The sequence below is a fragment of the Castanea sativa genome, chromosome 6 (genome assembly GCF_040712315.1).
Source record: "Castanea sativa cultivar Marrone di Chiusa Pesio chromosome 6, ASM4071231v1".
Lineage (NCBI taxonomy): Eukaryota > Viridiplantae > Streptophyta > Magnoliopsida > Fagales > Fagaceae > Castanea > Castanea sativa.
Genome location: NC_134018.1, coordinates 32,266,344 through 32,282,217, shown reverse-complemented (window position 1 = coordinate 32,282,217; position 15,874 = coordinate 32,266,344). Strand labels below are relative to the sequence as shown.

General features: G+C 33.8%; 1 protein-coding gene across 1 annotated transcript; it reads left to right on the top strand.

Annotated features, from left to right (window-relative positions):
* Positions 1-5,918: 5,918 nt before the first annotated feature.
* Positions 5,919-15,419, top strand: LOC142640361 (NEDD8-activating enzyme E1 regulatory subunit AXR1-like). The gene is made up of 15 exons (XM_075814422.1): positions 5,919-6,130; positions 6,928-7,100; positions 7,610-7,773; positions 8,230-8,340; positions 8,687-8,766; positions 8,933-9,083; positions 9,217-9,310; positions 10,080-10,168; positions 12,694-12,767; positions 12,859-13,021; positions 13,465-13,550; positions 14,263-14,346; positions 14,432-14,612; positions 14,808-14,910; positions 15,000-15,419. Exons 1-14 carry the CDS (start codon positions 6,093-6,095, stop codon positions 14,889-14,891), a joined length of 1,572 nt encoding a protein of 523 aa, XP_075670537.1. The 5' UTR covers positions 5,919-6,092; the 3' UTR covers positions 14,892-14,910; positions 15,000-15,419.
* Positions 15,420-15,874: the final 455 nt, after the last annotated feature.

The window sequence follows — 15,874 nt, the reverse complement described above, 5'->3', positions numbered from 1 at the left end:
AAAAATGGGTGGGTTATTGAAAAATTTAAGGGTATTATGGTATTTTTATTTTGTTACACATGTCCAATTTTTAGTGGGTAGTCTCACCAAACAAGGTGCTGACATGAAGAGAGTGTCCCATGGGATACTTTCTCAACTTTGCCGTGTAAGTGTAAAAGTCTACCTACTTGTCTCAGTAGTGTAGGAGCAGTTAGATTTCCATAAGCAAAGGTGGCGTACCTTTGGTGAATTAATTATTTGTCAATAAAAGTGTTTTTGTTCACTTGTTCTAGACTTCTAGTCAATAGTTAAAGCATCATAAAAGACAAAACATATTTATCTTGGAGCAATCATGTATTTTCCCATAAAATGTTTCAAAAAATGGATGGTTTAATGTGTGCTTTTAGGGCACATATTAACCAGACCCTAAAAACATGTGTCAAATTTTGAAGAACTCAAGCTTCAAGAGCTTGAGTTTCATATTACAGGAACCCTCCTTTGAAGTTCCGCGTGACATTTTTTTATATCAAAATAATCCATGTAAGCAGCATTTTTTTTTAATATAAAACTTGAGTTTTTGAAACTCGAGTTTCATGTCTTACTCAAGTTTCACAAACTCAAATTAAAAAAAGGTGATAGATTGTTAATATTTCTCAAATAGTAGTTAAACACTTAATGTTCCTCTTTCTTAATTGATCTTCTATATCATCTTTAACATTTCCTCCTGTTTCCCATGAGGTTTTGTTGATTTTTAAGTTAATCCTATTAATGAGGATGCTGAATTGGGAAAGTAAATTCATAGAATAAGGAATTTAGTGAAACAAACACCTATCTCCACAAAATATGATTCCCCTAAATACAACAATGATATCTAGCTCAAACAACACCTGAAACCATTAATTTCTCTGTTTTCCCTCTTTGTTAAAACTTCCAATCAAGCCTTCCTGTTACCTATTAGAACTCTAAGACCCCACATACTATTTCTATCAAATAATCATCAAAGCAACCTTTGATTCCTAAACAAAACTGTAATCATTATTTTCTGACAACTTGTTTGTTTCAAGAAATAGTATATTGTCCTTTTTTCCCCATCTTATCGCCCTAACCCCTTCTTCTTAAACCATGAATCCCAAGTCCACAATTTTTCATAACTCTAAACCCACCACAAGCACGCTAGGTAGGTTTCCACAATTTGTCCTACGTCACCAAACCACTGAATACTAGGCTAAGGAGTGAGTTCATGTTCTGCATAATACACAAATGCAATGCACATGTGTATCCAATCCGGATACACATGGATACAGTGGCATACTTCTTTAATTTTATTTTTCTCTCCCTCTCTCTCTCCAACACACACGCACATTATGGTCCGTTTGGATGGAAGGAGAGGAAGGGGAGTAGAGTAGCAAAAAAAGTAACTTATTTTTAGTCAACTCTACTTTACACCCCCTCCTTCCCCCTCCATCCAAACAGGCCATTAGCCTTCCTAACATTTCTTAGTTATCTATTAAAAATAAAATTTACATAATAAGCACTTAATAATATTGATTTATATATAAATTAATTAAAGTATTCATGTCATATTGTATCCTGAACTTTAAAAGACTTGAGGAAAATCATATCATATTTTCTATGTGATAATCACAACTTCTTCAATGACTTGTGCATAGTTTATCAACTGCATAGATATGTATTATATTACTATTATATACTAAAACCTACTGAGCCAGCACCTCTTCTCTATGACAGAGCGATGTAACATAGGGAAGGGAAGGATCTCTTAATAATTATATAAAACGAGAACGAAAAAGCTTACTGAATTGATCATAGGGCTTATTGCATTTAAATTATAGAAAATACGAAGCAAGTGTGAGTTTATTATCAAGTTCAATTCAAATTTAACTGAAACTCAAGATACGTAACAGTTTTACAACCTCAGAAAACCACTTTGTAAACCAACAAACCGTGAAGTTGAATCAATCAATGGCTAATTAGATTGAAAATTTATATCAACAAATGAGACTGATTTTGTTTCGACTAAAATATGAAGAAATGATAGAATACCTAATAAGATTTTTGGAAGTAATACGGGGAGCTTTGATCGCAGTGCCAATTAAACTGCTTTTGGTTATGTAAATACCCCTATCAACAACCGCATAATTACAACATTAGGATTTTCACAAATTTTCATGAAAATGAAAGATAATGGTAGGAAAGATATTAGAGAGTAGAGAATTGAGAGAGACCAGGCAGTGCCGAGGACGGAGACGCCAATGGCGACGGCGATATCGATGGCGGAGAAGGTGTAGGGGGACACCTTTACGAGGTCGTGGGCCCACGTGTTCGGATATGCTCCTGTGCTTGACATTTCGATCCGATCCGATTTGATTTGATTTTGTTAGGTTCCAAGACTTTAGGAATTAAATATATTAGAATCGAGTGATTACATAATTTATTAGATTAAATCTGCAAGGCTCAATCGATCGAACCACGTGCAAATTTTGTTTTTTTTTTTGTGTGCAGAATTGCCAATTTAGTCCAAGCCTATATGACGTGTAGGGTTTTATGTTTTACTCCAAATATAAAAGGAAAAACCCTAACTACATTTTAGAGGTCTTTTTTGATGTGATGTGTGTTGAATCTCTTATTAGATGTAGAGGTGTTTACGTTAATACACACTTAGGGTTATCAAGATCAAGATTCATGTCAAGAACTTGATGATCGTTTCAGTTGCTGCATAAAGAACTTAAAGAAGATCTGAAACCTTTGAGTGGAGTCTCAAAGTCACAAGTAGGAGAACTTGTGGTTGCAATAGATCGAAGAAAGAAGTAGTTCGTGGACTCGGAGCTGTCACGTGGTCGTGGTAGTAAGTTTTCTACTTGAGGTAGCAATAGGATGTTAGTGGTTTAAGTTCTATTGTACAAATTTCAATTTTTTCATAGTGGATCTGTTTTACCTTAAGGATAATTAGGTTAAATCCTCCTCAAGTTTTTTTACCGGTTTTGTTTTCCTGAGTTATCATATCGTTGTGTTCTTTATATTTCCGCATTATTCACATGATATGATTTATATGTGTTAACCTATAACTGAATAATTTATCTAAGTAATCACTTGGCTAAATAACTAGGTTAAACATATTGTGTTAAGGGGTCTAAAAACGTACAGATTTGATTTGATTCGATCCAATCAGATCTGCTACTCGCAAATGTGATTTTGATTTTTGAATCTCTCTATCTCTGTCTTCCTCCTTTTTCCCGGTGGTTTCCTATCTCCTTTTTGTGGGACAGCGTAGTTCTGGAAACACTTTTATTGGGCTCAATGTCCTACATGCTGCTCATCCTCAACATAACTTCACGCCATTTTTCATTGGGCTTATTAATATCTCACATAGCCCACCAAAATTCTCAATTTCACACCCAAAATTATATTAGATAATGTAGAAGATTGCATTTAGGGTTTGTTTGGGATCTACTTATTTTACTGAAACTGAAAACTTTTTACTAAAAGTACTATAGATAAAGGTAAAAGTTAGTTGAAATAATACAGTGAGACCTATGAATAGTACCAAAAAGTGCAATGGAACCCATGAATAGTAATAAAAATAAGCTGAATAGTAAAATAAATTGACAAAAATAAGTGATGCCAAACGCACACTTACTTTGATATTTCGTTTATATTTTATAGATTTTTTTTTTGTTTGAAGGAAAATTTGATAGTAGACTTTATTTATTGAGATGAGTTCAAGTTACACTTGGTGTAATTTTTTAGAGTTACACTTTTTTTAAACCATTGGATTTAAGTAGATCCAACGGTAAAAAAAAAACTCTCATTAATACTAATATTCTAATTGATATAATTTATTAGCCATGGAAGTAGGATTGCTTAGTAGATATTAATATAATAGCTGGCAATCACTTGTAGATTGGCGACATTGTTTATGCTCTCGCAATAATATATTTTTGAAGTATGTGCAATAAGTGAAGTAAGGACTGAACTTGACAGAAACAACAAGACTCTAAATCCTATTGATAAAACTACAATCTATTGACTTCAGTGAGATATAGTTGTAGCTATAGACTTCAGTGATGTTCATATAGGAGTTGATTACTCTTTCTTTTTTTTTATTTTTTATTTTTTATGATTAATCAACTACTATATCAACTCCTAGACGTTCATATAGTTGTAGATATAGACTTCAGTGACGTTCATAATAAAAAAGAAGAAGAAGCACATAATAGACCAAAGACGTTGAAATAGAATACAACACTTATGTTGTATGGAATGTGTTATTCAACAACGCGGCACAGAGAGAGAGAGAGAGAGAGAGAGAGAGAGAGAGAGAGAGAGAGAGAGAGAGAGAGAGAGAGAGAGAGAGAGAGAGAGTACATATAGTTTTTTTTTGGTTTAAAAATAAGTATGGAATGTATTAAATAAGGGATAATAAATGAAATTAATTAGAATATTTGTAGTTTCTAAAAAAAAAAAAAAATTAGCATTAATGAGGATATTTTTTTGACCGTTGGATCTATTTAAATTCAATGGTTTAAAAAATGTGAAGAGTTACACTTGGTGTAACTTGAACCCATCTCTTATTTATTTCATAATTATGTTGTATGATTGGGAAGAGAAAAAATGAATGAAAAACTTTTATAAATTAGAATAATATCTTCAAGTATCCTCATGAACTCTAAACAAGACAAATGCTTCTTTTATTGGAGTTGCAAAGCACAAATTGATGGTTTCACTATAATCGATGAGGTTAGATCCTATCCTCCACGGGGTATAAAGCACTAGTGGTAGAAAGATGTTGTCCCATAGCCCAAGCATGACTTCTTTGGAGAGCATCATCAACATTAATATGAGATGTCAGTTTGTTTTGAATTAGATAGAGATACGTTAGAAGGAAAATTCGACTTATTTTTATTTTTATTTTTTTTGAGAAACAAACACACACACAAGAGAGATGGAAAGAGGTTCTAACAGAAAGACATGTGACAACTCTACTCAAAAGTTACGGTAACTTTTAAGAGAGGGTGGGACAAGTTATACTATACACAACACACTCTCTTAAACAATGTAGAACAATTATCCATTCTTTTTGTTTTTGAGAAACACACACACAAGAGGGAAAGGGGTAAGGAAAGTTCGACTTGATCCATCATTTGGGCTTAAGAGATTTTACTATGTTGAGTGATTATTTGTTTGGGCTGAACTGAACGAACCAACCATTTCCAAGTACTGAGTTGGATTAGAAATGTTCATAAGAGTATAATAGGCAGCAACCCACAAGTGGGCCTTGATGTAAAGTAACCAATTAGCCATGGAAGTAGGATTGCTTAGTAGATATTAATATTAGTGTTTACATGCAAATGATTAAATTTGAATTTTAATTAAAGGTTTGCATGCAAAAGTAATTAGAAATCAGAAGATGATTTTTAGTTGAACTTGAAATAGACAACAAATTCTATAAAAAAGAAAAGAAAAGAAAAGAAATATACAACAAAGAATTAAAAAAAAAATTAAGTAATACTTATTTATTTTTTCATAAAAAGTAATACCTATGTATTTCAAATAATTTACAAGTGAATATATATATATATATATATATATATATATATATATATATATATATATATATAAGATTAACAATGATCGTATCTTACAAAATTAAAAATATTAGTAAATATTATAAAAAATGCTCCTTTAAATATTGGTTGAAGTAGGGATTCAAATTCCTCAATCCCAATTATCAAAAATTATTTTATTAAAAATATATATCAAATTTGGTGATCAAAGTTTTCATTTAAAAAAGATTTTTCAAAAATATAAGAAAAACATAGTAAAATTTAGTTGAAATCTTGATTTTGTCTCCTTTTTACCCATTTCCATTTCATTTCTCTCTCTTTTTAATAAGCTCAGCCCCCAAAACATAGTGTGGGTCTTTCAGAAGAAAAATAGCCCAAAGCAAAGGACTAAAGGTCCACCAAATCCAATCGCACACACTGCGAAGCGTAACTATCAAGCGAGCCACTGTGAGCGAGAGCGAGAGAGAGAGAGCGAGCACCGAACGCTTTTCACAGAAAAACAGAAAAGAAGAAATCAGCAGAAAAGCAATGGCTGAACCCAAAACCAAATACGATCGGCAGCTCAGGTACAAATTAAATCACCGTTTTGCTACTCCCAACATTCTACTCTTCTTCTTCTTCCTTGACTTTTGCCCTATTGCTTTATCAACCCTGGACACACTTCTCTCTCTCTCTCTCTCTCTCTCTCTCTCTCTCTCTCAGTTCCTTTTCCTTCCGCGTAAATTATTTTCCCTGGAAATTTTTTTCCCGAGGAAAAAAATAAAAATAAAAATTATGTAAAGGTTATGCAGTGAGATTGAGTGAGGCTCAATAGATTATTATTTTTTTTTAGGGGGGAATTATGTAAATTTACTGCAACGCTCTGACAATAAAAAGCATATTGATTATTATAAAGAAGCTACTGATTGTCCCTAATTCTTTTTGGTTGGCATTGTTTGTTTTAAATTTTTTAGAACTTGTTTAATGTTTTCTTAATACCTCTCTTATGTTAATGAACAAGAATAGCTTGGAAATACATAGACAAAGTTGCATTTCTGTGCAAGATAGTATTCAAAATGGTGAAATATGAGGTGAAGTCGCTTGAGATGGTTTGGTCATGTGGAGATGAGAGAGATTAACGAAAAAAGAAAGTTAAGTAGTCAAATAGGACTTGTCAATTAGGGAAGTAACAAAGTGCATGACTCGGATAGAATAGAATGACGAAAAAAGAAAAAGAAAAAAAACATGTAGCCAACCCTTACTAGTCTGTTGAAAATCCAACACCGACATAAAAATTTTCAGGACTAAGGCTTGGTTGTTGTTGTTGTTGTTGTTTTCCTTTGAGAATTCAATTCTGAAACTTGATGTGAAACTGAAATTGCAGGATCTGGGGTGATCAAGGACAAGCAGCTCTTGAGAAAGCTAGTATATGCTTACTCAATTGTGGTCCTACTGGTTCCGAGACATTAAAGAATCTTGTTCTTGGTGGGGTTGGAAGCATAACTGTAATTGATGGTTCCAAGGTTGAACTTGGGGACCTTGGAAATAATTTCATGGGTAATGTTAATGTTATGCTTCTTTTGTTAGTTGCATTTTGCTTACTTTCTCTAACACGTTTTAGATGTCTAGGTAAAATATAGCGACTTTTTCAAAATGCCATTTACTTTATGACTAATTCTAGGGATACGGCATTTTTCTCAACTTTTTTCACAACCTCTGATGTGGTCTGTTGTGATTGAAACAACATCACTATCACTTGAGTCCATAGCTGACATGACTTTTATTATATATCAACCACAATAGATCATGTCAGCAATTGTGAAAAAAGTTGTGTCCCTAGGCTTATGGTCACTGAATGTCAAAGATATCATGACATTTAATAAGAATCTTGTTTGTTTTTAAAGGATATGATATGGATATTTGGAGTTGAAAAGTAAAAATTCCAACTTTGGAATGCTGATTTGTATTTTGAGGTGACTCAAAATGAAAATTAAGATACATAAAATGGGAGGGAAGGAGTACCTTTTAAATTCTGGGTGCTTATCTTTAGTGTCTGATTTTGATAGTTGATGAATCAAGTGTTGGGCAATCTAAGGCGAAATGTGTATGTGCATTTCTTCAAGAGCTGAATGATGCTGTTAAGGCCAAGTTTATAGAAGAGTATCCGGTGACGTTAATTGAGACAAACCCCTCATTTTTTTCTCAGTTTACCTTGGTAGTTGCCACTCAGGTATGAAGCTAATGTTTACCTTACTTTTTGACCATGAAAATAGTTAATTAAAAAAACATTGTTTTGTGTGCTCTGCAATGTGTGTATTGCCAAACATTTTCTTTGTTATTATCACAAAGATGTAGATAAATTTGAATGTCAAAGTGGCTTGTAGCCTGTACTCACAATTTCACTGCAGTTTGATTTTTTTCATAAGATTTGCATGGTCTGATTACCTAAATGAATTCAATGGACTTCTGGATTTGTAACCTACTTTCCTAGATTTTAAGATTTTTTTCTGTTTCTTCTTATCAAGTGCAATAAATAAGATATCAATAATTTTTTCTGTTTCTTCCCAAGTACACCCCCGGTGTACTTAGTTCTGCTTTTATTAATAAAATCTTTTGTTACTTAAAAAAAGAAAAAGAAAAAAGAAGTGCAATAAATATGATAGAGTTTTTCTACTTGCACTTTCAGCTGATGGAAGATTCAATGGTAAAGCTTGATAGGATCTGTAGGGAGGCAAATGTAATACTGATCTTTGCTCGCTCCTATGGGCTTACTGGGCTTGTTCGAATCAGTTTAAAGGTAATGTGGTTTTACTTTATTGGGTTCCTCCAAAGGAAAAATTTGGACACTGGAAAGATGATCGGTTGTTTATTATAAAGCTCTGTCCTAGTATAATATCTATTGGTTTGAATCATCACTAACATTCCTTTTAAAATATTTTTTTATCAAAACGGACAATCTCTGGAACTTGTACAGAATTTCAGTAAGGTAGCAACTATAATTGTTCTTTACTACCTACTATTTACATATCAAAAAAAATAATTGTTCTGTCAAAATCTAGTAAAATACTTTTATCAAGATCAAATATAGAAAATTTTCTCTATACCAAATCAATTTTATACCCACTTTTTCTTATTTGTTGCAGGAACATACTGTGGTTGAGTCAAAGCCTGATCATTTTCTGGATGACCTCCGGTTAAATAACCCATGGCCCGAGCTTAAGAGGTGCAGATTTTGTTTTTATATTTATTTTCTTTGGTTGATTTTGCATGTGCACATTGTCTAATGTATGTTAGTGTCTGGCACAATTCTCAGCTTATACCTTTGACCCTAAGAACATGCACCTTGTATTCCATATAAATGCTTCTGATTGTCTATTTTCACACAATAGTTTTGCTGAAAGCATTGATTTAGATGCGCAAGATCCTGTGGCCCTCAAGCACACACCATACGTAGTTCTTCTTATCAAGATGGCAGAGCAGTGGGTCAAAAGCCATGGTGGTAGTCTTCCATCAACCAGGGATGAGAAGAAAGAGTTCAAGGTTAACTTGTTTGTTACATAGCTCTTCTGTTGGCTTCCTTGTCTTATTGATTTTTTTTTGAAAATAAAGTGACATAGTTGCTGATAAAAAAAAATGAAAGTAAAGTGACACAGTTGGGTCTTGAACATTTTAGGAGCTTCTTAAAGCCAGGATGGTTGCATTGGATGGAGATAACTACAAAGAAGCTATTGAGGCCTCCTTTAAGGTCTTTGCTCCTCGAGGAATTAGTAAGTAACAAACTATGTAATTTTTTTTTCGGTAAGTTACACATGCATCTGGTGGGTGTTGATTTCATAAAAAAAATCCTCCCCCTAGAAATTATAAGGGGAGGAGGTGCCTGTTGAGCTAGTTGGCAACAAACTGTATAATTTCTTAAGCATAGATTCTGATTTTTCCTTATAAATTGTGATGAACATGTCAAAGTTAAATAAGATGGATTAAATAACTAACTTTGATGTTTTGCTCGTTCAGGTGTTTTTATGTTGGGTAAATACTTGAGGATTCATATATATATATATATATATAAGGAAAAAATGCAGAGAGACTAGGTCCAAATGATTTGGGCTTCCCCCTTCTTTTCCAAATGCATGGTTGGAAGGTGGTCTGGATGCTAGGAATCCGCTATTTCAATTCCAACCATATTGGGATTCAGTTAGCTTTGGCACTTTTACCTGTATTAGATTGTGATGGAAATGGATTTGAGTCACCTTCCTGCAATAGGCCTCATTAAATTAATCCAACAAGAAAGTAAGGTTCTTAAAACATATCTATATTTAAAACAAATCACAACTGGTAAACAATTTGAATGATGGATTGGAGACGGCATGCTTATGTGGTTGTAAACTTACTGCAGTTCTAATGAAGTTCTAATGTGGGATTGCAATATGCTTCCGATTTTGTCATCAAGAAATGTGTGATTTCTGCCTGAAAATTAAGAATTCTGAAATTGGTTGCATGCAACTAAGAGCTGAAGTTTTGTTATTTTTTGCATTTCAGGCCCAGATTTGCAACAGATACTTAATGACAGCTGTGCTGAAGTTGATTCTAATTCATCAGATTTTTGGGTAATGGTGGCAGCTTTGAAGGTAATTCCAAAATGGCATTGGTGACATTTGTTATTCTTTACTTGAATCTGATACTGACATTCAATTCACCGAAGTCAAGTGATAATATATACTGATATGTTTCTGCAAAGAGGTACTTTCTATGAAGCATGGGTGCGTTTCCGGATTCGAGTGCGGGTGCAGGACTCAGCAATTTTTGAAAAAGTAGGTTGCGGGTGCGGCGATTAAAAAATTATTAAAAAAATTATTATTTATATTTTTAATATATTGTTAAGCATACTTTTTCACATTATATAAACATATACCAAATTTGACAAATATATAATAACTATTAACTAAATAAAAAAATCAAACCCAAGTCACAACATTACAGTACAGCTTATATAAATTTTTTTTTAAAAAAAATTAAAAAAATCAGGTCACAGATTCACAAATCACAATGAGTAATAACTATTAACTAAATAAAAAATCAAATCCAAGTCACAACATTACAACTTATATAAAAAAATTTAAAAATCAGATCACAGATTCACAAATCACAATGAGTAATAGTCAGAGCATGTGAGAGTATAATGAGCTTGAGACTGAAAAACTAAGATTGAATGCTTTAGTTTGATACCTAAGTTGAGCGTGGGTTGGTGAGGTGAGGTGAGGTGAGCTTGAGACTTGAGTTGAGTTGAGAGTGGGTCGGTGAGTTTGATACCGAGTCCAAGAGTAATGCAAAGAAATTGAAGAATAGGAGAGTGAGATTGTGTGACTGAGTGCGTTTGTGAGAGAGGGGAGATGCCAAGACAGAGAGCAAAGAGAGAGAGAGCTGAAGACTGAAGAATGAATTGGTGCGTTTTGCTATTTCGGCCAAACGGTGCGTTTTGCACCTTTTTTTTTTTAATTTCGGCCAAACGGTGTGTTTTGCACCTTTTTATTTTTATTTATTTATTTATTTTATTTTGGCTTGAATCGGCCGGTTCGGCGTCAATATGGTGTGTTTTGGCCGATACGGACTGATTTGGCCTGATTCGGCGTGAATCGGCGCGTATCGGGAACGAAAAAAAAAGACAGCACCGACGTGCAGCTAGCGGCGTCGCCTGCCGCAGCCCGCATCGGACGCGGGTTTGGCGGCCATTTTGCCACATCAGTGCATCATAGGGTACTTTTAGCTTAGATCTTAAGTTAACTGACAAGCTCTATGTACGCCCCGTAGGGCCAAAATTGGGGGTGGAAAATACTGATGTTTAGGGCTGTAAACAAGAAGCTAGGCTGAGTTTTAAAAGTTTGTTTGTTTGTTTGTTTGTTTTTTTTTTTTTCGAACATGAGCTGAACTTGAGCTCATCAACTAACTAGACTACATGTTCAAGCTTGACTTATTTTCTTATTGAAACAAGTTTGAGCTTTTTCATAAGCTGCCTGATTAACTTAAATCTTTTCTCATATATATATATATATAGTAAACACATTATATTCAAGCTTGTTCACTATTAAAATTTTTTACTCCCATAAATCTATGCTAATAATTAATAACTAAATTATATTACTTGAGTTAATTAGATAGAATGATTTTCATTATGAACTTATAAGAATTAGATTCACCAATCTTGCATTGTTGAAAAATGTATATAATTTTACTATGAGATGGACTATATATACTAACCATAAAGTAGAAATAATAATTTGATATCTTATAACTTATTTACGAATTTACACAATTCAATATCAAGTCTATATGAGTGTTTTTTTTATACATGTATACATTTAAACATATTATATTTACTTAATCGAGCTTTATATTCATGAGCTTGTTTACGAACATATTATTATGTTTGAGCTTGGCTTGTTTAATAAATAAACGAACGTAAACAAGTGTTTTCTTGAGCCAAGCCCAGTTGTTCATAAACAGGCTAGTTTATTTATAGCCCTACTGATGTTCTAGCAGATTCAGCTAACCAATTCTTGTGTTTATTTCTCTTAGAAAGTCTGCTTCACAGACATTACCTACTCTTGTGCAGCTTTGTTGATCATTTGTACTCTTACAGAACTGATTGTGTGGGAAGCGTCTAGTTGTCTTGTGATCCCTTTGGAAGGAATTAAGTTGGAGGGTTTCTTTTCTCATTTAATATAAAGCTTTGACCTCCTTTCATTTAATTTTTTGCAGTCCCTCCCTCTCTCTATGCACATGCATGCTGCCTTGGCTTATGGTGCTGCCTTTGTACTCCTTTTTCCTTACAAATGTACTTTGAAATTATGATTTAAAGTACCTATGCTCATTGGTAATGGACTGAATGCATAATTTTTTTCATGCTTTCCAAAATGGTCCAAAAATACTCTGTGCATGCTGGTTCAACTGTTTCAAGTGCCAGGAAAATGTGGAGATTGTTTTCTTATGCTAAGATCATTCCCTTTAGATGGGCCAGCAAGAAATATCATTAATGTTTATCACAGTCATCTCTATGTTATTTGGACATCAACTATTCAGAATGTTCTAAATATGGACATGGTGATGTGCATTTGTTAAAGTTGTATAATTCTGCACTTCTTTCCTGATTTTGCAGGACTTTATATCAAATGAAGGTGGTGGTGAGGCACCCCTTGAGGGATCAATACCTGATATGACATCTACAACTGAGTTAGTATCTAAGTATCTCGTTTTTGGCAGTAAAATTTTGAACTAAAAAGAAATCAGTTTGTTGAGACAAGTTGTATCAATTCTCTCGTAGGCTTTATGTTAATCTGCAGAACATTTACCAAGCAAAGGCTGAGGCCGATTTTCTTGTTATTGAGCAACGAGTGAGGAATATTCTGAAAAAAATTGGTAAAGATCCACTTAGCATCTCGAAGACAACCATAAAAAGCTTCTGTAGAAATGCAAGAAAACTCAAAGTAAGTCTGGAGTTGGTCTTTTTTTTCTTTTTTCTTTTTTCTTTTTTTGGGGGGGGGGGGGGGGTGTTCATTGGGATGACAAATTACTTTCAATTATGAATGTGGTGACACTAGTAAATCTCATAAGATCCTAACTTCTGAGTAATATTAGATTGAACCTTGACGTACCATGACCTGAAGTTTGTGGTTGATTCTAAACAAGTCCTGTCCAATATGTTGTTCTAATCAGCTTTGATCACATCGTTCCTCTATGTTAGTAGTCTGTAAATTACGGCTATATGTTCATAATTAATTTTGCTACTGACCTAAGTACAGCTATATGCACCTATGGGCTTATAGCTGCTAAGGCCTTGATGTTATATATTTTCTTATAGATCAAGCATGACTCATGTTCGTTATTATATTTGTCTGGGTACAATAAGGTATTGATTTTTACTTTGTAGGTTTGCAGGTATCGCTCCATTGAGAATGAGATTAATTTTCCGATCTTACCCGAGTTACAGAAGTATCTTACAGATGAAGATTACAGGTTTCGTTGAATTTATTTTTTATTCTTTCTGATAATAATTTAGTGTCCAATTTCTACTTATCAAAAAATTTAGCGTCCAATTCTTAAAAAAGTATTTATACTGTACTTCAATCATTTCTGGACCTCATGCATAGTATGAACTTGTTTCTTTGAGAGAATTGGATTTTCTGGTTCAAAATCTAAAATTTGTGTCAAGAATGCATGTGGATTAAGAACATTTCATTTGCATTACCATTGGCTAATGTAGAATTTTTTTATATGTTGTTAATAATGTTTAAGAAAAGGATGTGCAATTGCTAAAGAATTTTGAAACTATGCATAAGTTTTGCAGATTGGAGTCATTGGGGTTTCAGAATCCTTTTGCAGATGCTATACTGTTGATTCTGCAGACCAAGTGATGCATTCTGTTTATGTAAAACATTTGGTCAGGATTGGATTGCCTATTGTCTAATTTCTTGATCCTTACCACCTTTGATCGTGTTTGGTTAACAACTTTTGCTTGTAGAATTCTATATCTTCTGCAAATATTTTTGTTTTTGACCCTCTAAATTAACTACCATCTTTCCTTTTGGGGAATTATTTTTTGCTAGAGGTAAAACAAAATGAAAATATACATATGCATGAATCACCACTACATCCCAAACAAAAAAGAAAAAGTTGCATACTGAAAGAGATTCTCTTACATGCTACAATTCTCTTATATGTGTTGCAGTACAGCTGTGGGGTTCTATATTTTGCTTCGAGCTGTTGATCGGTTTGCTGCAAATTATAACAGTTTTCCTGGGCAATTTGATGGGTAACACCTGAGATACTGTTAACAATTATCATATCTTTCTAAAAGATCATACTGCACTTTTGACCTCACCTATTGATTCTTATAGCGGGATGGATGAAGACATTTCTCGATTGAAGACTACAGCTGTTGGCCTCCTCAGTGACTTGGGCTGCAATGGCTCAACCTTGACAGAGGACCTTATCAATGAGATCTGCCGATTTGGTGCTTCAGAGCTCCATGCAGTTTCTGCCTTCATTGGAGGAATTGCATCACAAGAAGTGATCAAGGTTCTATCTCTTGGCCTATCTAATTTAGATCTATCTGTTTATATTAAGGACCAAAAGGTGGTTGAATAACCATGTTTGACGAGCACAATCATCAGAAAGCACAATTGGTTTTATCTTTAAAAAGCTATTAAAAGTTCTTTTCCATTTTATGCGACCTCCAAAACTCATCATGACAATTGTCACTTTCCACTGCAGCTCATAACAAGGCAGTTTGTACCCATGCCTGGGACTTTCATCTTCAATGGTATTGATCACAAGTCACAAATATTGTCACTGTAAATCTGCTTTGAAATGACTGGTATGTTCCCATCTTCTATTGCTGTATATATGTTCTAATCATAATCTCATTTGTAAGTTCCTTGACAGCAATGTAATTTTTGTTAGCAGATCCCTCCGGTAGATGGAGCAGCAACTTGCGTGTGGACAGCTTTGCTAAACATGTTATATATGAAGCATTCTGATAGTTTGGTGTAGGTTCCGTGAGAGATAAGTTCTGTAACTTTAATCCACATGACAATTGGGGAGAGAGAGAGAGAGAGAGAGAGAGAGAGAGAGAGAGAAGGAATATTAGTTTAAAATGAAGTTCACCTATTTTCGTCCGTGAAAGTCATTGCCCCTACAAAAAGAAAAGCTTATTTCGCAACATGTACCTGCATGCTACTGAATTATTTGTCCCTTCAGGGATTTTCTTTTAGGAGCTCTTTCCTTTTTATTCTCTCTAGAAAAGTTTAGGATTTCAACCTTCAATTCTATTTCCGAATAGAAGATATTGCCTGAAGAGTGAAGACCGAGGCCCTGTTTGCAAAATTTAAGCCCAGGAGATCATCGGTGCATTTGACTATTTTCCAATAAAATTTGGTGTGCTGGAATGGATCCATAATCACTAATTTCGACGTTATAGAATATATATATCTTCTCAATTTCTTACATTATAGAGTATAATAAATCTTCTTGTAGGTCTTGGGTGCTCAGCTTAATTTTTAAAATAAGGCACAGCTTTTATGCCCATATAAAACGTACCCAACCCAGCAATCTATACATTGTTATCACGGATGCCTGCTTGAGATTGACTTTATGTTTAACTGGTAGATTGCAAAGCCGAGGTTTTATAATGTAGATCTTATGACGAGGAAAAGGAGAGATTCATTCCAACAGGTTATGAAAAAAGTAATTGAGATTAACAAATTGAAAATGTCAAAAGTTTGAACATGGAAGCTCTGAGATCTTACATAAGAAAAGAACTGGAATAAATAAATAAATAA